Below are 26,563 nucleotides of genomic sequence, written 5' to 3' on the forward strand. Positions count from 1 at the left end.
TGACATACTGGCAATAAACATAAAGATATAAAAAGGCAAGTTCTTCCAAGTCAACAAAGGTCATGATATGCAGTTCTAATCCAATTTGAACATGATTAAAACATGTTTTCTCTCTTGCATGTTTACAAATGTATGTACTGACTTCAAGCGACTGGAAGAGTGTATAACGAATGGGGACACGTATTGATTATTTGTCTGTGATAAACCATATATTTAGTGCCAGATTTTTCAGTTTGAATCACTGAAGTAATCCTATTTTAGTTTCTTATTAGAAGTTGTGCTTTGAAAAGATTTCCGCAGGTGGATTGTGGGATGTTTGGGATTCTGGCGACACCTTCCTGTCCAACATGGTGAGACATAGGTTCCACACAGTTCTTTTCAGAGCCACTGAGAGGCAGTGTGGTACAGTTTATGGTTATGTGAATGTCCACTGCAATAAAAGAAAAGTCTGGGAAAGTAAATATAAATATATATATATATATTCATGTATATTAATTCTAACAAACAAACAAAGCATCAGCCAGAAGAAAGTTTCCATTTACTAGCATCATAGATAGTTCAGATGTAACAAAGCTCAAGTATGTATCATGAACTAAGTTTTTCTTTGCAAATCTGTTATTGCTGGTTATTTTCTGGATTCTACACTGGAAGTCACTGAAAGGTGTCACTGTGGAGCTGTCGGGCTGACGCGTCCGTCTTCTCCTATAGCTTCCAGTGTGAAGACGTACTCCGGAGAAGGAGAGAGACGTGACCTTTGGTTGCTGATCACCTCTCGAGGCCGAGCTGTTAAATATTTATCTTGGATGGCAGAGCTGAGAGCTGCTCCTGGACTGTGATGCAGTGCTGGAATCCAGGAGGACTAACGCCTCTGGGGCACAGAAACGAGGGAGTGGGAGACGACAGATAAACCTCTCGTGAGCTTAAGGGGAGCTCCTCACTTCCTCTGCAGTTCCACAATGACAGCTGGTGTGCTGTGATGGCACTGTGGCGGTAGCACTACACTTCTCTTGGCTCTGGCTGTGAGGTTTCCCCCTCACACTGGGTGAGTAGGTCTGGTACTGGAAAATAACATGGAAACACTGAATCTTCTCTAAGGCCCTCAAGTGTTTTTGTGCATGTTAGTTCAACGTTATTGTTTTTTCAATATACTCAGAACCAAAAATCTAGCACTATTCTAAAGGTTATTACAGGATTTGTTTATATGTTGTTAATTGTCTGATTCATGATACATTGTTTTCTTAAAAACATGCCGAAAATGCATTTCTAACATCAGTACATATATTTCAGTGAAAACAATGGACACTGACATGTTGTGGCTTTATCCAAGATCTACATTCTGGGTTTTTAAATAGATCCAAATGCATGCATGATTAGTTAGATTTAGCCACATTTGCATTTATACTTAAACATTTCTGAATATTTCTAATCATTGTTTTAATATAAATTATGAACAGACAAAGTTTGATAATGATCTTTATAAGTTAAATATGCCTTGCAGTGTCTCGGCTTAAATGTTCACTCACAAGAACTCTGTACAGTAAAGATGGAGCTCGCAAAGTGACAGGTGACCAAGACAACTCAGCCCTTTGGATTTGATAGAAAAACTACTCTCTGTGGCCTTTTGTGCCTGAGCTGAATGTAACAGACACAACATCTGAAGACATAATGACAGTGAATAGGCCATGCTATTATGACACGTGTGCCCCTCAGGCCTATTACTGCAATGGCTATGGAAATGGCCTCCTCCTCTCTTGTATGTAAAACACTGGAGGGCGGTGCCACAGCTGAGCCTGCGCCTGTATGGGAATCTCTATTATTTCCAGCTGTGGATGGAAACTATTACTGAGTGCCTTCTCCCTGATGAGCTTTAAAGTGCACACACACACACACACACACACACACACACACACACACACACACACACACACACACACACACACACACACACACACACACACACACACACAAACACAAGCCTCCATACACATAGAGGCAGACACACACGCCTACGGACACTCAGTCAAACATTCAGACCCACGCTGAATCATTCACCAAAGATAAAAGACACCCTGTTGGCCTGAGAGAGCAGAGAGAGAGAGAGAAGAGGGAGGGGGAGAGAGAGAGAAGAGAGAAGTGTTCCCTCCTCTTTCATTCACTTCCTCTCTCCCTTTCTGCGTTGAGGAGACCTCACTGCTCGGCCTGCACTTCGCCTGTAAGTACCGCACCACTTGTTCTGCCACTTAGAGCAATGGAAGTTAACGTTCACATCTGGGAGAGAAAGAAAAAGACAAAGGATTTTGCTGTCATTGGCTGACTCAGAAACTTTGATTTGTAAATGTTTTGACTTGGCTCTCTGTCAGGAATTGGAGAATCCTGTTGTTTTTCCTCCATCACTCAGTTTTGTCACTGGGAGATCCTTGAGACAAACAAGGATGTTTATCACTGCTCTGTCATGTTGTGGTTTGCCTCAGTGCGATTGTTGTTGAGCAACAGTTGTGGGATTGGGACGGACCCGGGCAGGACTTCACTGCGGGATGCCAATCTTTTCTCCGTCTGTGGTTCAGAGGATGGTTATCATCAGACAGACCCCTGGAACATAACAAAGCCTCCTGTTATGGCTCCAGTTGTTGTTTTGGTCGGATTTTAATGTGAATATTTCTCGGTTAGAAAATATTCTGAATCATTTCTCTTTTTTTTCTACAATTCTCTCTTCTTCAGCAAACATTTCAAAACAAACAAGCATCTGAAATGTGGTCCTGTGAGGATCTATGACTGTACCAGAGATTGATGTTTGCCTCTGAAATAAACCCTGATGCTTTTGTGTTTGTTCCTCATAGACATTCCACTGACGCTCCCTCTGAGCACGACCTGTTGTATGAATGACACACACTGTACAGTGAGTGCTGTGTGGTTTACAGAGCTCCTTATCTTGTCTTCCAGTGTCCCTGTTTGTCTTAACCTTTGACTTGTGTCTATCTGCTTACATCTTTATTTGATGATAACTTTATCTTGCGACTCTTACAGACTTGCTGTCTCTTGTTTGCTCAGAGTAGAGAGGAGCCCGGGGGCTATTGTCATCAAGGGATTTATGTCATTGTTATTATCTTCTTGATTCTCTGGCTGTCAGGCTTTTTATTTTGTGTTATTTTATTTTATTAGGCATCTGTTGTAACATACAGGCACATACCACTGAGACAGTTCTTTGGCCTTCACAGCACAGTGAATGTCTGCACTAATCTTTCAATCGTATAGGTTAAACATCCTTCCTCTTTTCCCTCTTGTTCTGACACAGTTTCTCTGTTTGCCTGAGCTGGCTTGTGTTTGTTCTGCGATGAGTTTGAGACAAAGTGAACAAGTATCCAGTGTGGGAAGAGGTGTCAGCTCCCGGGCCAAAGCTGCAATCACCTCTTGCGTGATTACCTCATTTAGCTGCAGAGTGACAGGGTGTCAGATGTGGTCACAGCGGGGTGAAAGTCTGCTCCTGGCGGGACACAGACTGGGAAAAGGAGCCTGTGTTGCCCAGCTATACCCCTCGGGTTCAGCAGCTCAACTGTTTGGCAAAAACAACCCAGTTAGGGAGTACAGGCTCCGTAAATGGATACGTGCCCCCGAGTTGCGCTCTACCAAGCCAGACCACTGAATTATTAAGAAAGAGCTGAGGCCTTCCATTTGAAGTTGGGACTGGCCTACGCACACATACACTTTTAAAAACAACAGTATAGACCCAGATAACCTGATACATGTTATTTCTTGTTCTGTGTGGAGTTTATTGCTAGAACCCAAAGTGCATATGAGTAGGACAGACGGTTTCATTTGTAAGCAGGTGACTTGCCCTCTCTCACCTGCTTTGTGGACCTTGAAACTGTGAGTCTCCCTGCTGCAGACTCAGTGCCAAAACCAGCCTGTCAGCATGTGAGATTTCAGGTTTTTGCACTTTTTTGTCTTCATTGGCAAGGGCTGCGGGCAAACTGGAAATCCTAGTTTTTATTTAGGCAAGTGTCGTATGCGAAGGGGGATTGAAGAATTTGGCTTCTGTTTTCCGCCTTTGTGGCTAGAACAACCATCTGTATTATTTGAATTTGAATGCTGACTGACTCATGCCGCTTGCCATAATTTGAATAATTATAATATGGTTGCTTTCTGCCAAACTTGAAATCCAACAGTGACGTGGTGTGTGTGTGTGTGTGTGTGTGTGTGTGTGTGTGTGTGTGTGTGTGTGTGTGTGTGTGTGTGTGTGTGTGTGTGTGTGTGTGTGTGTGTGTGTGTGTGTGTGTGTGTGTGTGTGTGTGTGTGTGTGTGTGTGTGTGTGTGTGTGTGTGTGTGAGAGAGAGAGAGAGAGCAAGGTAAAATAGGAGTTCCCCCACTGACAGGAGAAATTCTGCTGACTTTTGTCCCATGATCACACACCCACGCACGCACACACACACACACACACACACACACACACACACACACACACACACACACACACACACACACACACACACACACACACACACACACACACACACACACACACACACACACAGGGAGAGAAAAAGTCAAGGAGGGGTGTCAGGGAGTCACTTGGCAGCGTCCGGGAGGTGGAGGTGGTGAACTATTTGCTTTCCCCTTAGGTTAACCCTGTGCTGTGAAATATCACCTTTTCACAACAATAGAGGCCGCTTCACTTCATTCAGGAGGCTGACAAGCCAAGAGCAGGGTGCCTTTTTGGAACTGGGGCCAAAAAGTGGGGTTGCCATAGGGATGCCTGACAACCAGGGAAGTCATCTGTTGGAGGCAGGGAGAGCTAGGGCAGGGAGTGTGAGAGAGAGAGAGAGAGAGAGAGAGAGAGAGAGAGAGAGAGAGAGAGAGAGAGAGAGAGAGAGAGAGAGAAAGAGGGAGGGAGGCAGATAGATTGTGTGTCCAGGCTAGTTTCATGAGTCAAGGAGAGAGAGAGAGCAGGGAGTTGGTTGAGCAGAGTGGTTTACGTGTGGGCAGGCAGACGGACAGAGGTTTGAGACCACTTGTTGGTGCCACTTCCAAGGTGAGTACACTCTTTCCCATGGCAACACATGGTTGAAATCTCAGGGCGTGATCGTAAACACTGAGTCTATAGAAATGTACGTCTGGCTGGGTGTTTATTTTAAAGGTTGAGCAACCTGTCTGACTGCTGCATACCCACACACCAGCACGTTGTCTCTAAAGAGGGACGCTTTTGCAATTCACCTGGAAAGCAGTTGGCCCGTGTGATGTGTGTAGTAAGTAACCTATCCATGTTGGGACAGACCTTTGGGATTGGACCGACGAGAGCAGCTGTGAGTTACAGCTGGAGCAGCTAGAGAGAGAGAGTTAGGTGCAGTGTTTTGGCAGTGTTGGCAGTGTTTCCCAACATGACATCCCTCATTTCCCTGCCCGGTGGGTACGTGTACACTGATTGCCAGTGGAGCTGCAGATAGAAAGTCAGAGGAAATAGTGTTTTCTGTCCAAGCACTTTGCCATACTGCTGCAGGTATTCCAAGCCTTATAATGGCCTGAAATCAGGACGGTCCAAGCAGTCATCACCGGTGGTTCCCCCCTCATACTGTCAGGGTGATTTCCACAGCCGCCTCTGATCCCCTTTGTGATATCCCTGGGGGTCTAGCTGCCAGTGCTCATATCCACAGGCCTGCACTCAGCTTTGAAGATACAGAATGACAGGCGTGAGGATTTGTGAGATTTTTCCTGGAGTGTGCATTCTCTAATGCTTTTGGCTCACGTGTTGCATAAAATTTTGTTTTATACTTTTCAAACTTTTACAAATCTGGAATCAAATCTTGACTGATAAGAAGTGTGTTTGTTGTACGAGTAAACCGGGCAAAACTGGACACTTCTATTTCAGCTTGGTGTTGGGCTGTTCTTAGATAAAGAGAGAGTGAGTGAGAGAGAGAGAGAGGCTTCGTCTTCCTTGGGAACACATTGCCTCTCCATTGACAAGAAGCACACAGGCCCGAGTCCTTCTAGAGAAGCACCATACATGGAGGTGAAATACTTCCCTCCTTATAAATGTGTGTATCCCACAATAACTGCATATCATAAACTCCCTCCCGGACCTTGTATGGGCTGCGTCTGCACATCTGCTCAGTTGAAGAAGGGGCAGAGATGATTGTGTGAACGACCCTAGAGGACCTCTGACATCACTCAGATACCTGCTGAGTGACTCATTTAAAGTGTTTGAGGGAATCGATGCCAGTTTTATGTATTCAGCAAATGTGTTCGTGATTACCTTCTCGCCACTTTTTAAAGACATGATTTCTTCCATTTTACGACCCAGTTATGTAACTTCTTGGGCAGCAGCTATTGCGTGTACGTGAAAATGGTTGTGATAAGACTTTGCCCTTCTGTCTGTCGCGTTGCACTACTTGGTTCATATCCAGGAAATAAACACTTCATTAGCAGATCAGACTCTGTTTATACTTTTTGGAAATATCCCACAGGATTGTTTAAGGTCAGACGTAATGCAGATCAGGGCTCACCCAAACAAAATGACCTACTTTGAGCAAATATTGAGCTCACACTTTGGCTGGTGTCCTTCTAAGTCCAACAGGACTTTAGATCCGTTCACTGGGACTGTGTGTGCAGTAGTTCTCACCTAATAGAGTCAATGATTAACTCAGACTCGCCTCCTCACACGGAAGCCGAGAACAACAATGCCAGTGAATTGAGATCGGTTCACAAGTGACAGTTTTATTAGTTTTATTCAAGTCTCATTGTTCTCTGCTCTCTGAGACATTCTCCACCGTCACTTGCTTGTATAGATGATTTACTAAACACGGGATTACCCCTCATGACTGCAAATCATTACTTTTCTGATTGTGCACCCACACACACACACCAATATGGCACACGGTCATGGGTCAAATGTTGGGACAGTCTAATTCATCAGGGTGTGTGTGGTCACCTTGACAGCGTTGCTCTCAGTGAGAACAATGCTAGAAGCTGCCCATGTGGTGCTGAAGGGGGTCATGGCTGGTCACGGTCTTCTCAGAGAGACCTGGTCGGTTGCATCCTTCTATGGAAACCACTGAAGGTTAGAAGAGGAAAATTCGATGACTAATGAATGTTGAGGAATACTGACCTCAGTTGACCTTACGTTTCACACATTTTAAGGTGAGACACTGCAGGTGAAGAGGGTAAAAAACATTTAGCTAATAGAAATCTTCAATAAACTTTGACAGTGGATTACTGACATAAAAAAACATCTGGCAATATTTACCTAATTATGCATACATTTACGTCTATTTAAAAAAAATCAAGATGTCGGATCAAGTCAGAGTTCAAGTCTTTTTTGACACACTTTTTAATTTTATAAATAAGATAAAAATAGTATGTAAGTCTTTAAATGCATTCTCAGCATGTTTTTAAGAAGAAAATAAATCATAAATCAGACCATTAACAACATATGAACACACTTCTGTAATAACACTAAGAAAAGTGGTATGAATGATTATGAAAAGTTTAGTTGATGTTAGTGCTTAGAAGTTGAGATCTTTTTGAAAAATATCCCAACTTATTTTGAGATAATGGCCATTAAAGACAGAAAAAAAACTCAAAACCTACAAGTGCTTGATAAAACAATGTTTTTGCCTTTAGTGTCTCGCCCTAAAGGTTTGTTTATCTCTTCTACAGTAGTGTTACTTTTGCATTACTGTTGTGTTGCTATTCCCTGCTGTGGAAACCTTCCATTGTGATTCTTGGGAATCACAGGGGTGTGGTGAAGTTCACTGACCTTGTAGCTGCTGAGTCAATCTGCTCTGGCTCAGCAACTTCAGATAATAGCCTGGTTCCTCATCCGCTCCTTTTGGGGAAAGAAATCTAAAACACCCCCATGTTTCACAAATGTAACTTTCTTTTTTGAAGTGTAACAAAACGCCAATGTTTATTCCGATGTTCTCTAGACTGAGCTGTAAGACTTCTGTGTAGTGGATCGGCTTGCAGAGTTGAACATCTGGCCACAGTGCTTCGAGAGACCGGATGGGTTTCCTGGGGACAGAGGCAGAGATTTTCATTCTGAAATCCCCTGATTCTCGTTTTGGATGTCCCCAGTTACCCTTTGACAGACTAAATGTAAATAAAGCATTGGTTGAAAACAAATGTGTAAAGTATGTGCTGCAATTTCAATTAGCTTGAAACATTGAATCTTGGCATTTTAAGTCTAAATTCTAAAGCAGGACATCACCTCATCTCAGCTGAGATGCACATGGGCCTTTTTTACGACTCTGTTTTTCCTTCCATCCCAAAACTGATCCTGTGGTGATAATGGACCTCTCGCCCAGCAGGAGTTAAACTTGTTAATAAAATATGTGGGCTATTAAGTTTAAATATCTCACCAAGATAGCATCAAGGCACTCACCACCACCACAATAAAAAATAAAAAAACCTGTCTGCATTTGAAAGCTTATGTCTGCCTCCGCTGTTGAGCGTAATTATATAAGAATGCACCAGGCATTCAGAGCAAACCCAGGGAGAGCCAGACTGCTGGACAGGGATTTTCTTGCTAGATATCGACACAGATTTTTCCTTATTAGGTAGGATTGTGTTTGGTGCTCTCGAAGAGGGAATGCGTGCAACGCCGGAGGATTTCAATGTTGGACGTAACTCCCCAGAGAAGTGAAACATTGTTATGACTCATCAGGATGCTACATTGGTAAATCAGAAATGTTTCAGTGTAATTGGCCTCTGACTGGATGGAATTCTGCTTTTTAATAATGTAGTAAAACAAAGTGGTCCATAATTCTAAAACTATCATGATCAATTACATAAGAACAACAGGGGAATCAATAATAAGAATTAATACAATATTGCAGTGTGTGTTAAAGGGGCACTCCACACAAATTTTTACACTTGAAGGGTACTGAACTCATCTCACAGAGTTCTGCTCAGCCTGTAAAAACTGAAAGAAGAATTCCGTCAGTGGCCCTTGAGAAATCTTACCAAAATAAAAATAAAATAACAACATAAATAACAATAACAACAAAAATAACAACAACTAAATATAACAACAAATATATGCTCAACATCAAATATATGCTCAACATCTGATTACGGCTCGAAAAGCAGACTTCATAAGTGGAGTGCCCAAAAATTGCATTTGATAGATAAATCGATCGATGGATACACAAAAAAAACATACAACAGCTATCTTGATCTACATTAGTTGATGGAAGTGAAGAAAGAGGCTCCTTTATTTGCTCACCATGATTTTTGTATCATACCATGCGTGTGTTGGAAAACAGTAGCCTACTTGTGGAAAATGTCAACGCGTTACTCATACAGTTATTTGTTCTTCAGTGTAATGGGGTCTTTAAAGTGAATGGCAGCCTGCTGAGGGGAAAACTGAACCAGCATGTCAAACACATTGTAAGTGAATTTACTTGTAGCCTTTATTTGTAAATGTGGCTTGGTGGCAGTGTTGCTTATTGTTAGACAGATCATCAACTGGCTCTGCTTTGGGTGATGATAGGTCATCTGGCATGCCTGAGCACGAGCAGTAACGGTATTGTTGAAGACACAATCCTCCGGGTAGCATATTTTTCCTGTTATGTAACGCAGTTCATTGGACTGTGATGACTCAGCTATAGAGTGACATCGTTGACTGGTAAACTGGAACATTGATTGTGTCACTGCTGCCTCCTAACCTTGTGTGCAGAGACACAGGGTGCCCATAGTGTTCTTGCTCTTGACCACAGTGATTATGGACTCTAATGCTAAGCTGCAAATGCCACATGGGAAACTCATCTGTGGAAACCGAGTTGAGCTGTGCAGATCTCAGCCCATAGTAGCTTGGCACATGCTTGGTCGGTTCTTACTTGCCAAGCTAGAAAGGCATAGTTTACACCAGAAAAGACAAAAATAACTGAATCCTTTGACAATGGTATGATTCAACAATTGCTATATCTGATCCCCCCCCCCCCCAAAAAAAAAAAAGATAAACAAAGAACATTTTTGAACACAGTTTATTTAGAGCCACTTAACAATGTTTCTGCAGCTGGCAGGAATGCAAGGATGCTGGGCTGTACAGTGGTTGTGGTTTCTATGCCAACAATGTTATTATGGGCCATTTAGCCACTCCAGATGAGAGGTGCCTGCCTCATACAGGAGCGGAAATTACCTCTCCCTCTTCCTCCGCATGGCTTTGATGTTGAAACAGAAGGCCTAATCTGCTTTACTGAGTGGCAATTGATTAGGAGCTTGTCTCTGCTTTCAGTAGCTGACCTCCTCCACCACCCAGCCCCTTAAAGGCCTACTTCACCGGTTTGAATATGAAGGTGTATTGAATTCTGAGATCCTATGTAGTATAAATGTGCGAAAAAAATTGAAATCGGTTCATCCTAGCCTGAGAAAAGGCCTTCTCGTGACATCTGTGATGTCACGAGAAGGCCTTCTCGTGACATCACAGAAAGAGAAATATAGGGTTAAAAAAAAAAATTACTTTGTAAATATTACTGTGATGTCTTTTACTGTGACATCACAGTAATATTTACAAGTACGTTTTTTTTAACCCTATATTTCTCTTTCTGTGATGTCACGAGAAGGAGAAATATAGGGTTAAAAAAACACTCTTTCTGCCTTTTCTCAGGCTAGGATGAACCGATTTTAATTTTTTTTGCACATTTATACTACATAGGATCTCAGAATTCAATTCACCTTCATATTCAAACCGGTGAAGTAGGCCTTTAAGTACAGCTTATTACAGCCCTGTATGACTAAAAGTGAGGCGGGCATGTGGGGCCCACTCGTTGTTTTTGGGTGGGTTTTTCCTTAGTAACAGGGAAAAGTCAGTGACGCTAACTTTCCCTCTTTGGGATGCTAGTGGGATGGGATAATGGAACAATCCGCCTGGGTGTAAAATGGGATTTATGGAAGAGAGGCCTTGTGGAACCCCCTGCAAACCAATGACTCAAAGGTTAAAAATGGCACATCGATCGCAAGATACAGAGTTAACATTTGAGAGAGATACAATCTTCAGAACCCCGGATTGTTTTTCTCAAACAATGATCCAGATGAAAAAAAAACTGTTCTACAAACCTCGAAGGCTCCAAAAACCTATTGTCTCATTCAGCTTGTAATTTTAGCATCAAAGTCTTCATGATCACACAATCTTCTGTTTAGGTTATTTCCCATGAAAGATCCATCTCCTAGTTTTAAGCTCTATTTTGGGGCTCTGTTGGGAAAAACATGATGTCACTTATTTCCGTTATTTCTGTGATGACGGCTGTGGGATTGTTTCTGGCACTGAGGAAGCTTATTGAAGCAGAGGATAAGAGTTAGACTAAATATACTTAAAATCTCGCTTCAAACTTTAACTTTGATTTTTGATTGTGCATATTAAATATATATCAGGAAGAAAAATTGTTCTTTCAGCGGCTTTTGAACACAGTGGGTGACCCCATTTTGCATGTCTTTGCAGGATCTGTTGATGCTGGACACAGGAGTTTGACATCTGTCACGCGAGGACCATAACAGATGACATGCAGTCTCAGGTAAGGCCATTTTCAAATCATGACAAATGCTGTTGTCTTGAACGAGCAAATTTAAACACAGAATCCAGCAGTAGCACATAAGTCCATCCGGTCCACTGTGAAAACGACATGCCTTTGGTGGAGATAGCAACAAGGCACAGGGGCTTTCCCATGACCCCTCGGCAACCACACAGAGAGGACTAAAGCACCTGATTCATAAACTTAAGTGTTCCAACAGAAGAGCTAGACTGACCATCGTGAGTTTGTGGGGTGGAGGGAGAAAAAAAGGTCACCATGGAGACCACAACACCATTGCTAACCCTGCTGGTCTTTAAAGGTTGACATCCACGGCCCCTTCCCAACCTCTCTGGCCCCGGCTCCACCCCCTTGGCTGGAGAATAGGGAGGCCTGGAGAATGGGGAGTTAATGGGCTCATAATGGTCCTCTCCTGTTTCAGTGCCCCCACTCTGCACCTTGAATGAGGCCTTTCTGCAGTGGCAGCCAGAGAGATGATGAAGTGGGTGGAACGCCACTTCCCACTGGTCCTGCTTTAAATAAATTAGGGGCCTTTTCATCAGAGTCTCCCCCACTGAGGGCAGTTATTCTCTGGAGAATAGCTGCGCCGCTAACAAGTTCACATGACCTCCCCTAGAGAGCAGTGTGTTTACCCAGGGCCAGCAGGAGGACATGACAGGAGCAAAGTTCACGTATTGTTTTTTTTTTTTTTTTTTTTTTTGCTAATCCATATTTCTCATTTCCTCCATGTTTAGCAAATTGCAGAAGTGGTCGGCGATCCGAATGGCTCCCGGATCAGCTTCTCCCGCGAGCCTAGAGGTTTCTCTGATCAGCAGATCTTAACTTCTCCGGAGCTGGCCCATGAGGTGTTCATCTCCCCTGGACTCCCCACTCCTCCTCTGAGCCCTTTCCACTCCACAGGGCTGCCATTAGGAGAGTTCAAGGTAAGCATAGCAGTTTTCCCTGAGGCTGTGTTTATAACAGCGCTGAGGTTGAGTGCAAGGGATTCAGTAAACAAGTGCTCCTCCCTGTGGAAAACTTATGTATCACAGGCTATACAGTCAGCCATGGACATGACATCACTGTAGCATATGACAATAACATTACATTCAGGTGCTTGCACTGATATACCTGTATGATTCTACCCTTTCTAAGGTGTCAGAAGTGAATGGAAGTGGACTAACAACTCTCAGCTTTGGATCTTACTATGGCCCCTCACAAGTGCATGGTAAGAGTTTTTTAATATGTGCATCACATCAGTGCGTTGTACAACTCTAAATGTTTTCCAATTGAACATTTCAATTTAGCCCAGATATTAAGCATCACAGGTGTGATATGTTGTATCTTTTGTTTGTTTATGTGAATGTGTAGCTGGAAAGATAACTTTAAAATGCCATGTTTTCTATGGAATATATACATCCTCTGGCTGATCAAATTTGACTGAGTGGGCGTTTGAAATAGTTGAAGTTCAAATACAAATCCTGCAAGAAGTTGAGGTGGCAGTCGAATTATAAGTGCAGAAAGATATTTTAAGTTTCTGTCAAAGGGTGAGAACTGAAAGCCATTACTGTTCATTTATCTGTAAGGAGTTAGAGGAGCTGAATAAGTTTTCCTTTGCTCAAAGGTGAGGACCTCAGACTGGAAAGGATTTGAAGTTTTAGTTAAAGTGTAACCACTGAAACAAGTTAAAACATTAGTTGAAAAAGAAAGAGGTCAATGGAGCAGAAACATCAGTTAATGTGTAATCACTGAAAAAGAAGTGTAATGTCATTTGTAGAGTAAGATATGAAAGTCGAGTAAAAAGATGGAGAAGGTTGATCCACCATAGCTTGGACTTAACTGGGTGGTAGGGTTCAAAGGCAGATTAACGGCTGCGTGCCTTTACAGAATGAACAATAATCAATCAAAACAACAACTTATTGTTACCCAGCAGGACTCTCCAATGGCGACCATGGCTCTACCACTTTACCACGCAGCTGGACCCCCACCAGGGAGGAGAGGCTCATCAAGTTCTCAGGAATCGGTCCAGTGGATGAAACCGGGATGCCCATTGCCTCCAGATCAGTAAGAGCAGAATGCAGAATGTACTGTTTCAAAAATAGATTTTATAACTTAAAATTTTCTTTGAATATATCCTCAGTGAACATGAGTTTCTACATTGACATGAGCTGACATCTTTGTGTTCTTGCTACAGCCAATCAACCATGTTTTTGAAAGATTTGTTTACCTTTTGCACCCGGCCCTCTTTACTTCTACCTAGAGTGTGAACAAGCCCAGAGACTGGTACAAGAGCATGTTCAAACAGATCCACAAGAAGCCAGAGGGTAAGGACGCTCCTCCTCCTCCTTCTCCTCCTCCTGCTCTGCTCACAAACACAACAGCAGAGAGAATTCCTCTCTGTCAGTGTCAGGTACCACAGACATGATCCAGCAAACAGATTATCCCAGAGGCCAAATAAGACATGATGAAAGAGCCTTTAAGTCTTAATGTCATTTCTGCTTACTAGCTCTGACAATAATCCATCCTATTATCTCTGCCCCTCCTAAATCTTGCCGTCCATTTGTCTCCGTGTTGTGTAAAAGAGGATTTCTCTGAATTGGTCCTGGAGGAATTTTTATTTAATTTTTATTTTTTTTGCTTTCTGCAAGAATTCACTTCTTAAAGGTACTGGATTTCAAAGCACTGAAGATAACTGCTTCAATGCAACTCACTGGGCTGCTACTGATGGTGTTTTGTGGAAAGACATACAGTATAAAGATGATTTTTTTAAACTTAGAACTTAACTTATACTTCAAGTTGTGCTTATAATTCTACTGGATTTCCGTAATCACAATGTTGAATATGAGAAATTTTTACTTGTGTCCGGGAACTTCTAACACTGTGGAATTACTGCTTTTATTTAAAATAAAGCATCTAAAATACTTCTTCCTGCACTGGTAGGGGTAAGCGTGGTAAGGTCTTACTATAAGACAAATCCAGCCATATCGTACATGTATGATATTGTGCTTGGTTTATCAATGTAAAGTAGGCCTTTATTTAAAAAAATAATAATTCCCTCTGTTGTACTTGTTTCCCAGAACCTGAGCTGGAGGATTCAGAGCGGTGGTCAGCCGAGCGTAAGTGAATCCACCAAAGTCCACATTGTTGCCCTGTCCAGTTACATAATAATTTTTTTTCTTAAGTCTGATCTTCTCTGATCCCCTGATCTGCAGGACTCCAGTTAACTGCCAACACAGAAGAAAGTAACGAAGCAGACGAGAATCTCTTCAGACTAACGCCCTATGGAGCCCTTCCCGACTGGTGAGTTCACACTGATCTGATGTAACTGCTTTAGGGGGAGGGGGGGGGCTTAGCATACCACAGCATGCACTGGAAAGAAGAAAGGCAAAGTGTTCAGGCAAACCACACGGTACATACAGAAAAGATTGATGATCACTCACTTGTATACCTTTGGGCAACTTATTAAAGTCTTGATTCAACCTGAGCTGCATGTTTTTCACTGTGCTAAGAAAATTAAACCCATGGCTCGACAAATTAAATATAACCTGCAAGCTTTAGAGGTGCTAGTTTCTCCAGTCTTTCTGCTAAGCTAAGCAAAGGTATCTCCTGGCTGGCTTCGTATTTAGGGGACAGATTTCAAAGTAGTATCAATCTTTTCATTTTCCTCTCGGCAAGAAAAAATTCAGCTTATCTCCCAAAATGTCAGACTACTACTCTAAGCTCTTGCTGTAGGTTACCATTGTACCTCGTAGCCTACCACCATCAGACCAGTTCAATTTGATTTAAGATAAAAACTCCCAAATGTACAGGGTTTAAACTAAAACATGAACATACAATATCACATACAAAACAAACAAGATTAGAGAAGACAGCTTTTCATGCAACATTTTAAAATAAACAAGAAATTAAATTCACTGTATAGGATACTGTATTGTAAATGCTTGGCAATAGAACATATATAACCGCATACGTATGTTTAAGTATGCACTGGTGATTTAAAATACATTTAATCTACACCAATATAAATTGATTCCTCACATCAGATAAACACAGCAGGTGACGTCTTATGTGAACAACCAAAAATCAGGCCATGAGCAGTGGAGGGAAAACGGGTGGGAGAGACAAGTTTGGATTTGTTTCTACAGGCACTCACAATGAAGCCATGATTAAGTTGCTGTCCATGGTGTGTGTGTATGTGTGTGTGTATGTGTTGGGGTGTTATGTTTCAGGAGTGAGGATGTAGATAAGCTGGCAGACCCGGGAAAGCAGCACCCTCAGCCAAGGAGCATATTCGACTTTGAGCCCGGACACAGTACCGCCTCAGAGAGCCGCAGCCAGGTACGACCTCACACGCAGTCCTAGTTTTTAAATAAGATGGGATATCAATCTGATTCCAGCTGATTTGAACCTTTAGATTTACCAGCATTGTTGTTGGCTCTAATCTCAGGGAAGTCTTTGTGTGGGATCACTCTGTTTCCCCAGTGTTGGGTTTGAGGATGGGCACATTTTCCTTAAGGATTATAGTCTAACTTCTCAGAATTGGCTGTTTAACAGTGTACTTTCTGCTGCAAATCTTCTTTTATTCAGAGGATCCAACAGGCTTCCCGCCTTTTCAGACAAGAAAAGACATGATCTAAGTATTTGTGTGGTTGTTCTATTGGCTATTACACTGTTAGTCAGTGATTCACAACCTGGTGAGGCTGACACTCATACTGTATTTATTCACCCCTGGGGTTGTAATTTATTGTCCTGTGTATTGTGAACTGTCTGTTGTTAGTGAGTGTGCAGCCGGTGTGCGTCTCTGTGAATTATAGAGCTGTGACTCTGAAACCCCTTTTTGAATTGCTCTTGCAACAATGTCCCAGATCTGGTGCATATTGTGCCCTGTGTCTGCGCTTGTGAAGAAAAGGAATCTTTGTTTCCACTCCCCTATGGGAGCTGAGGTGTCTTGTGATCTGTATTATGGTGTTAACCTCTTGTGGAGTATAATGGCTGACAGCATGGAGACTTATTTCATTTCCTCTTCATGACAGCGGCCTATGTTCTATCCCCTAGACAGCGTTTAGAAAAGCAGTGTGCGGACAGACCATATCAGGTGTTGTGCTGCTTCACCGTGACATTACAGTCTTGTAGCGAGGATGAATCCCAACTGAGGGGACGGCCTTGGCTTTGAGAGAGACACGTTCAGCCAAGGATTTTACTAAAAAAATGTAAAAGGAGCAGGGGGACCGTGGTTCTCGTCAGCAGAGCCTTTTAAAGTAATAATTGATAGAATCAGCTGCTTGCTCATTGTTAAGTCTTTAAGAGAGAAAAGGGAGAGCGGTATCGATCGACTAAGATAGTGGAATCAAGTTCACTTTAATATGGATTGACAATATATATTGGGATTGACAAGCTTTAATAAGTGTATTGAAATGTAGATAGTGAAGATATTTAAGAAAATACTTGGTTCTTTTAATTGCTTCTCAAGCACTTGCCTTGGAGCTCACCAGATAAGAATCCAGTCCTCTGATAAAAAATTCTTACATTCATGAGCTGATGAATTGTCTTGAGATTTTTCCAAAACACTCTGGAAATGGTGGTGACATGCACTGTGTTGGACATGCGGTTAGATTTGCCCAGTGGTTAAAACGTTTGCGCAGCAGACTGTTCAGTTGCTCCCAAATTCCTCTTAACTCCTGAACCCTGGAACAATATTTACTTGGACCCTGGTTTTCTGTGTTTCAAATACTTTGTAGCAATTTAATAAAACACTTCTTTATTTAGCAATATGCACCATGTGAGAACAGCATTAAAGGTGCAGTAGTTTAAGGGAATTGAAGTTTTTCGGAACAGACTTGGTAAAATGGAATATGATAACCATAAGTTTGTATTAGTATGTAATGAAATTAAAAGCGTTTTTTTTATTGCCTTAAAAGGAGCGTTTAATATCAACATAGGAGCGGGGTGCGCCGCCATGTTGCACCCCCATGTTTATAGAGTAGAACAGAGCAGACAAACTTAACTTATTGGGTGTAATTTCATATTGTGGAAAGACTTAAGGCAGTGGTAGATGATGCCATCTTTAGTGACTAGCTTTCTGTCCTTGAAGGCCATCGTAGCTTCTGTAAATTCTCAGAACGGGAGGGGTAGAAATGGTAGAAACGGAGCATTGCCATCTAGAACTTTCACCACTAGATGACACCAAAATACTCCTATATGTACCCCACTGCCCACTGCACCTTTAACTTAAAATAATTAAGGCCCTAAAACTCGATTTTAACAAGTTACATACAGACAGTTGTTATTTATTTTGCCTGTGGGTATCTTTGGACAAGATAAGGTTAGCAACAATGTTACGACAAAATAGCCAATGTCATTGTTGCTTTTTGCTTCTGTCCTTAGGCTCACATATCCCCGAAAAAACAGCCTGAGAATCCAAAATCCCCATCAGTTGAGGTGAGCTGCTTTGACAACATTTTCCTTTTCTGCCTTTCTGCATTCACACATTGAGGTTTTCATCTTGTAAAATCCATGAACAGGGACATCATGAGCCCCAAACGTCACACTGTTTTTAGTAGACTGAATTGGTGTTTTAATGTTGCCCCATTCCAACTCCCTCATTTTGCTCGGGCTCAGGCCAGTCTGGTCTCTGAGCTGAGTCGATTTGAGGCTGAGCTGGATTCGGAGATCCAGGGCCTGGAGAGGAGACTTTCCCAGAAGAAGCAGCAGCGTCGAGGCCGGGGTGAGGTACTGAGCCCTCCCCCCATCCTGACTCTCTCTATTCCTCCAAGCATCCCTCCTCCCTTCACCCTCCACCTCAAATCTAGCAGCAGAATCCTCACCCACCCTCTCACCCCTATACTCCCCCTCTCTCAGTGGAGGCAGCGTGTCTCAGTGAGGCCCTCCCTGCTTGCCAGCTTTGACCACGTATGTCCTTTTTCCCTTCTGTGATCTGGATGAAGGCCCTGATGAATCCCCTGTCTGCCTTGCACTTGGATTGATCTGCTATGTTTTATAATCACCTGCCTGCAAGTTACCCCCACCCTGCATAGGCAATTTAGCCTCCCTACCAAAAATGATTTTTGTTGTTGCTGTTGTTGCAATCAATCTCCTTTAAATCCTGCTTTTTGATTAGGTCGTTCTCAATGTCCCTCTGCATTCCCACAGTGCGGAAAAAAAAGAATGTTACCTTTTCTCCTGCGTGATTTTATTTGCTTCAAAGCGCTGTGATTTGCACTGACAGCTCAGACAGACCGTGAGCGCTGTTGTGTTTTAGCCTGAGGAGGATAGGACCCAGGGGATTTCTTGCTCCCTTGGGAGTGGTCAGCACCTCTACTTCGTCTGAGTTGTTGCAAGATTTCCTCTGAGCTGTAAGAAACAGTAGGCTGCGGGGTGAACAAACTGTGTTTAATGTTGCACTCTGCTTTCAGGAGACCAGAGGCAGGGATCCGGTGACTGCTCCGAGGGCTGGGACTCCAAACTCCAGGTCAGTGGCAGCATTACCTAAGAAAGCAATGTGGAATGCGGTTATTTCAAAGACCCCCAGCAGGTTACGATGGCATCTTTGCTGACCCTTTAACCACATTTGAGATGCACTTTTTCTAATCAATGATAGCACACCACAGTTATACCAATGCGACTGTTTAAAGTAGATTCAGGGTTTTGAAGACTGACTATGAATAGCATGTTTCTTGGCACTTTTAATATTTTCTCTACAAAACCCTCTTATTTTCTGTTTTTGTTACTGTTACATAGAAGCAAGGCAAGTAGACTTCAGAGAGATATATGTCAAGCCACTTGAGTAAATAAAAACTAACTATAAATAATGTTAATAATTGTGACGCAAAGCAGGTGTTAAAGTGGTGTTTGTGTGGGCTACTTTATACATGCACATGGTTAATGGAAAGACTTGGGTCAACCACCACATAGCAGACCTCCTCTGAGCCCAACACCCATTCCCTTAATCCACTTTGATATTGCTTCACTCAGGCCAAGTATAGCTGCCCATTGCCTCCTGTTGTCTTTTAAGGAATACGGCACTGTGATTGGACGGCTTGTCCATTAATGCTTTGCAGGGTACCTGTTGATCAGCTGACTCTCCGTGCTGGATTCTGTTAGGAAGCTGTTGAACTTTAACAAGCTCTCGCACAGTATTTGTAGCTTCAAAACAGCAGGCAGCATTCCACATTTCTCACCAAGTGTGTAATGCTTGCTGGAAGGATTCTCACTGTTGCTTGCTAAAGTTGAGTTCATGGGTTTTGACCTTTTCTGGCTCGTGGGATAAGGGTCTTTTTTTTAAAGAGCCTGTTGCTATTATTTGGAAGTCAAGTAAACCATACAGCAGCAAGACATTTCCTGTTATCGAGACAAGTTGTTGTGTGCCTTCCAGCTGCAAGTACTAGAATACAGAACAACACTTTGTGAGAATATGCAAAGGAGTTCAGACGGGAAGCTTTGGGTTTTGGATTCATTCTTGACCCAGAAACGACCAGACTCACGGTTCCGATCCTGAAGGGATCATTTAAGCTCCGAACTTCATACAAACCAGATTGTCGATTCAAGAATAACGTCATGATTCACACATTACATCACATGCATGACCTTGTAGTCTGATTATTTGTCTCATCCCTGTCCAGTATATGAGAAAAAAACAGCAGTTGCAACCAGATGTGCTGTACAGTAAATGTGTGGGAATAAAGCACACACACACACACACACACACACACACACACACACACACACACACACACACACACACACACACACACACACACACACACACACACACACACACACACACACACACACACAAACACATTGTCTCCCGGCAGAATGTGTGCGTTTCAGTATGTTTGACTGGTCTTTGATGTCATTATCCTCTGATTGGGAGACACAGTGACATTAATACAAACACAGAAAGCTTAACATATTCTTCACTTTTTCAGCTCTTCGTCAGCATCAAAGCAGCCTGTCCATCGCTCTGTTGGCACGTCACCGACATACGGTAAACATGGGGGTTCTTTTCTTCCCTTTTGGCTCTGCAGCACACACACATTGTGATTTTCCCACCAGAACCCTGGTTAGCTTATAGTCTTTAATCTATCTTCATTAGTGATGTCCATAAGTTGATCAGGTTGTGCTCCTCCTCCCTTGAAGTCACTGACCCACCAAACAACATATGCCATTGTCATTTGATGACAGCAGTTTGTAATCTAATATATTTTTCCAGGTCTTATGATTTTCTTCCTATCGGCACTGTTGTTTTTCTGCTCGGCTATTTCACATGATGTGAGACGAGGGTGATGTGAGCATGTAAAGCTTTTGTACGTTTATTTTTCCTACCATAGATTCAAGAGGTACTGTAGACGGGTGGGGAGGAAGCTTACATAAGTAGGAAGTGGAAGTCGGAAGACCTGTTTAGAGATTAGCTTCATCCAATTGTTTTTCATGGAAATGAGTCCAAAGATTATACCCTGCCTGAATCAGTTGTTGAGGCTGAGACTGCTTCTCTCATAGCAACGCATTCAAAAACATTTGCTGCTGAACAAAAGGTTGCACGGTTCCACTCAGACCGCTGTGCCTTTACTTTGTTTCACAGTAGAACGTCTCTCGCCTGCTAATGAAACCATGGAGCTCCCGCCTAAGAAAGAGGAGAAAAAGGTATGTTACTGTGGATTTATTGTGACATTCTTTTTATGTTGTCGATAAGATTCTGAATGATATCCGTTCAAATCCTCCCAAAAGACTGATTGATTTCTTTTTCCAGATGAAAGCAGCTCGAGCCAAGTTCAATTTCCAGGCTCAGTCGCCCAAGTGAGTTGCAATGTGCACTGATATAGTAAACATGCCATTTCCTTGCTGGCCCTGTTACTCACATATCTGAAACAACAATCTAACAATCTATAACACGGCAGTTGAAACAATCGGTACATTTTGAACTTGGTGCAGGATCTTGTAATTCAAGATTTTCCTTCTGTGTGCCTCATTTTCCTTATTCCTTTGGTCAGGGAGCTCATGCTGCAGAAAGGCGATATTGTTTACATCCACAGGCAGGTCGATGCCAACTGGTTTGAAGGAGAACATCACGGGAGAGCCGGCATTTTCCCCACAACTTACGTGGAGGTGACTTTCTTCATGGCTACCATTCAACACCATTTTGGTGTTTCGTTGCTTCCTGTCCTTTATCTAAGACCTTGTGATTCTTCCTCATAACTCTTTCTTCTATTTTTCATAGATTCTGCCACCCACAGAGAAGCCAACACCAATAAGGGCTCCCACTATACAGGTGTTGGACTATGGAGAAGCGGTGGCTTTGTTTAACTTCAACGCAGACCTACCTGTTGAACTTTCTTTTCGTAAAGTGAGTATTCCAGTGGAGCTGCAACAGAGAAGATTGTCCACCCCTGTATATTTTTGTGTTGGAGTTCATGAATTTGTGGTACATTTCAGTTTATTGCTTAAACTCTTTTGATGGAAACGTTAATTAACATGAAGTGGTTTTTTTTGTGTGTTAATGCTAAGCTAAGCTAACTGGCTGGATGTACTGTACGACAGGTGGACATGCACATAACACAACTTAAAGGCATTGGCAACATTTTAAAAGTTTTCCACCACTGACACGCCAGACACCCTTATTTAACAGCTCTTTAGTTCACCTTTGAAATAACATATTTTACATTTTCAGATGTCTTCATGATAAGATAACAATGCTGCTCATTCCTATAGCCAAATATGTTACAGTTGTATTTCTTCTTTGTGTAATATAAAATGTTTCCCTCAGGGTGAGATGATCGATGTAACCAGACGTGTTGATGAAAAGTGGCTGGAGGGGAGGATCTCGGGAACCAGCCGGAGCGGCATCTTCCCGGCCAGCTACGTCCAGGTCAACAAGATGCCCCGCACCAAATACTCCACCGACGACTACTCGGCCGGGCCCCTGTCTCCCCTTTCTCCTGGGCCGCAGAGTCCAGGACGGCCACTGCACTCACCATGCCCACGCTCACCGTTATCCCCATTTAACCCCACAACGTCCCTCAGCCCCAAACCTGAGCACTCCCCACTGAAGCCCTCTTCACCTGTACCTTATGGCAGCCCAGCTTCACAGTCACGCTCCCCCACCCAGTCACCCTTATTCAAAGAAATGGCCAATCGGTGGCCCCACAGCACCTCGAAAATCACCTCACCCACCGACCAGAACAGCCACTGGGCAGGGACACACACAGCTAGCCAGAGTTCCATGGATAGAGCCGTTTCACCCTCCACTCAGCCATCAGTGTCTCTGCACAGAGCAGGAGCTACCACAGGCAACAACACTCCCAGATACACTGACCCCTCACAGGTCTGCTTTCACTGTCTGCCTCAGAAAAAAAAGTCACTGCAATTCCTCAGCCATGGGTGTTGCTGTTTGTGTTGAAACGAATGCCGTTTGTCATTCTTTATTTCATAATATCTGACATGAGGTTTCTATTTCTTCCAGGGTGCAATACCAAACCAGGCTGCTCCGTCTAATCCGCGCGTTAACTCCCTGGCGCACACAAAAGTGCCAAACAACCCTGGTTCTGTGTCGCAATGCCATCCGTACGTCTCCAGATTTGCAATTGTTTCACATTGAGTTGTTGCAGCTTATTTATGCATTTGTGGCTCAGACCATTTGTTTTCTATGTCCCCTGTTCTAGATATAAAGCTGTTTACAACTACAAACCACAGAATTCCGATGAGTTGGAGCTCAGAGAAGGAGACGTTGTGCAAGTGATGGAGATGTGTGATGATGGCTGGTTTGTAGGTAAGGAATAAAGAGATGTATTTGAAATTCACAGTGAATATCATTTTCAGTGTATGTAGGCCTATACAATGTATGTATGGGTGACAAAGTGAAGAGAAGAAGCTGGTGTCCTAGTTTGTGTGCTCCAGAACCGCTACCATGCCTCTAATGGAGGAATGGAACATACAGTAGACCTTCTTAAAGATATGCCATCTTTGGTGTTATAATGACAGTGATAAAGGGAACCGGCTAAGGGGTTGCTCCAATTAAAATAAAAAAATTCATACTCATCAAACCGTTCAGTGTGCCATTGTGTCCTGTATGAAGTATATTCATGTGTTATATTTCTTGACAATTGTATTTGTGTTTTTCCTTCAACTTGGCACACTTCTGTAAATTGTACACGTATCAGTTAGGGACAGTGTGATTGAACATCTGCTGAAACATGATCAGGGAATGGCTAAAGACCCTCTTTCCTGAAAGTAAAGGAATGTCGGAACCTTGTGCAGTGTCAGCTTGCCCTCTGGTGGACATCTTGAAACCCTGCAGATGTAATTGGCACAATGAATTAAAAGTGTGCATCTTCAAAGTTTTTGGAATAATAATATCATGCTCTGTTCTCTGTAGGTACGTCAGAACGGACTCGTGCTTTTGGGACTTTTCCTGGGAACTATGTGTCACCGGTTTGAACTCCTCACTTAATGCCTGCTCACGTCTGACTGGACTGATAAGAGCCCAACCGATCACTTCCAAACTCACTCCAACAGACCTGCTTTAACACCCCACCATTTTTTTCTCCCATTTACCGACCACACTCCTGACCCTGGTTTAGTCAGACCTGCATGTTCTTTCTAGTTTCCCAGAAAACAGAGGGGAAGGCAGGGACATTGAGTGGTTTCTCACCTCACCCTGCATGAGTGAATGCCCTGTGTGTGTTGCACTGAGACTTGCAGAGTGTTCCCACACACACACACACACACACACACACACACACACACACACACACACACACACACACACACACACACACACACACACACACACACACACACACACACACACACACACACACACACACACACACACACACACACACACACACAAGAGAGTAAAGACTGAATGCAGATGATACTGTTTCAGATGCAAAGAATGGACTGTTTTGTCCCACAACTATTTGCAGCTGCACAGAATTTGCATTCTAACTAAACAGCGCTGTTCCTTCTGTGGCCCTGACACAGTATGATACTGCATTCGGTTCTTTGTCACCACAGTGCCATCACAAACCACTGCTGAGAAATGTTGAATCAGGATGGCACATGCTTTCTGGTATTATGATGGATTAATGTCTCCTTCAAATATCTTCCTCGGATGTTGTTTCAGATCTCTGAGAATACCCTGGGCAAGTTTGAGGAAACACCATGGACTTCTGTAGATACGTGCTTAAAGTGCAGTAAGGGTTAGGACATGTCAAGATAAGTTTACAATCCTAGGCAGGGCTATGTTATTCATGAGAGATTTTTAATTTTTTTTGCAAAGATGTTTGTGCCTCTTAAGCCATGGAGTGGAATGCCAAAGGTGACAGTAAAGTGATAGAACGTGTTTTGGGATGTAAAATAAGTTGTTTTGCTCTTAATTCAATGTCAGGCCTCTGTAAGTGTACCAGCTCAGCTGTGATGAATATCTCTTGGTTAACTCTCGACAATGCCTCCGCAGATGGTTGAAAGATCTTTTGAAGTATTCGAAGTAACGCTGTTAGGTCCAAATGAAACCTTTCATGACATTTCTCTTTTAAATTATCCACCAAACAATCACAGCTCCCTTGATTTCCGCCACATTTGCTACTACTGCTTAATAATATTGTTTGCTCTGCTTATGGGATTAACATGCTCACATGACAGTATTTCCAAACTCTACTGTATGTTTGTACCACTGCAAGCTGTATTTGTGACCTTTCTAAGCATAATTAGACATCCTTACCATGAAGTCATTCTGCAATTACATATGATATATTCATAATTTTACTGTAAAAATGAATCATACTTAGGATACACAAGTGTTGATTGTACAGACTGTAACCTTTTATCAAATTGAAAGTATAATATATATTTGCTTATAAAACAATGTATCTTATATGTATGGTACGCAATTTTTTTTAAACAATTAAACATTGCAGAGTGATACTGCGAGTAACTTGTGTTCATTTTGTTAAATCCTTTCTAAATATTTAAATTCTTAAGCTGAGGATGGAGCTGACTAGCAATGTAATATGAAAATGTATTCATACAAAATACAAGAAATACAACCCATTTTCCCGCATTAACCCTTTTCTGAACTTCACAGAGAAGATTGTCACATTTATCTCGAATGGTTAGATTAACTGTGTTACAAACATTCTTTTTGTCTGCATCTCAAAAAAAATTGTTTTAAATAAAACAAAATATACATAGCCTATACGCAATGCACCCTTTATACAGGTACACCTGTATAATGTAATGCAATTCAATACAACAGCCCTTATAATGTTTGATGAATCAGAGATTTGTCATCTAATCAGGTTTATTATTGAGGTCATAAAGATTGTACCAAACTGTATTTTGAAATGTGAGTTTAAATTGTTGTCCTTTTTATAGGCTACACGAGGAAGGCGGGAATTTGACTATAGTCTCCTGGTGATATGGTTATGTAAATGTGTGTGTCGTCTGTTATTATCTATTATTATTATGGTAACATAATTTGTTCTTGTTCATAAGCTGAGCTAGTGGGAGCATGTATATATGTTAAATACAAGAGGCCCAAGAATTAAACCTTGGGGGACCCGCATGTAATATTTGTTCGCTTGAATGTGAAATTGCCTATTGACACATAGTAGTCTCTGTCCTTTAAGTAAGATTCAAACCAGTTTAAGAGCTATAAATGTTTAATATATAATAACTAACAAATGAAACGGTGACATTTTTACTCTGTGTCTTGGTGCTATCACATGCTATATCTGATATAAACCAGTGACTTCGTCTAATCAGCGACCTATTTTCACCTGTGTCGCCAGGTGAAAGCGACTGACTTCAATTAACGAGCGGGAACGACTTGACGTGAACACTTCAATGATGTGGCTCAGTTTGGAGCGCGTGCTGCTCTGCTCCTTGCCGGCAGGTGGCGCGCGGACACAAAACTCAGCCACAGTGTGTTTTCGGATAAATGGCTCAATTATCACTGCAGCACCCTACTTTTTCTCCCACCCTCTCTCAAATGCGACACGCCCCGGGTTTCTGCCTCTGTCAAAAGCTTTTATTTTGGTAATAGCACATGGCACGGTCCGCGAGCTCGT

General features: G+C 42.5%; 1 protein-coding gene across 8 annotated transcripts; it reads left to right on the plus strand.

Moving 5' to 3' along the window:
- Window positions 1-2,010: 2,010 nt before the first annotated feature.
- sorbs3 (sorbin and SH3 domain containing 3) lies at window positions 2,011-25,416 on the plus strand. Of its 8 annotated transcripts, none has more exons than XM_080037716.1 (21): window positions 2,011-2,212; window positions 11,429-11,501; window positions 12,251-12,439; window positions 12,651-12,729; window positions 13,426-13,559; window positions 13,756-13,819; window positions 14,573-14,611; window positions 14,708-14,795; window positions 15,725-15,833; window positions 17,880-17,933; window positions 18,114-18,224; window positions 18,908-18,963; window positions 20,423-20,481; window positions 21,076-21,137; window positions 21,244-21,290; window positions 21,485-21,599; window positions 21,712-21,837; window positions 22,258-22,815; window positions 22,954-23,054; window positions 23,153-23,259; window positions 23,866-25,416. In XM_080037716.1, the coding sequence occupies exons 2-21, from the start codon at window positions 11,490-11,492 to the stop codon at window positions 23,925-23,927; spliced, it is 2,172 nt and encodes a 723-aa protein (XP_079893842.1). In that variant the 5' UTR covers window positions 2,011-2,212; window positions 11,429-11,489; the 3' UTR covers window positions 23,928-25,416. The 8 variants fall into 8 exon arrangements, with proteins under 8 accessions (XP_079893842.1, XP_079893841.1, XP_079893846.1 ...); XM_080037715.1 differs by lacking the exon at window positions 2,011-2,212 and adding an exon at window positions 4,893-5,026; XM_080037720.1 differs by lacking the exon at window positions 2,011-2,212 and adding an exon at window positions 4,893-5,026 and having other exon boundaries at window positions 24,619-25,416.
- Window positions 25,417-26,563: the final 1,147 nt, after the last annotated feature.

Source organism: Ammodytes marinus, assembly GCF_949987685.1.
Source record: "Ammodytes marinus genome assembly, chromosome: 2".
NCBI lineage: Eukaryota > Metazoa > Chordata > Actinopteri > Uranoscopiformes > Ammodytidae > Ammodytes > Ammodytes marinus.

Bases quoted from the DNA above. Each gene is read 5' to 3' on its own strand.
- sorbs3 (XM_080037716.1), top strand. The intron at 13,820-14,572 runs GTAAGGACGCTC...CTTGTTTCCCAG, and splicing joins GATCCACAAGAAGCCAGAGG to AACCTGAGCTGGAGGATTCA. The intron at 20,482-21,075 runs GTAAACATGGGG...TTTGTTTCACAG, and splicing joins TGGCACGTCACCGACATACG to TAGAACGTCTCTCGCCTGCT.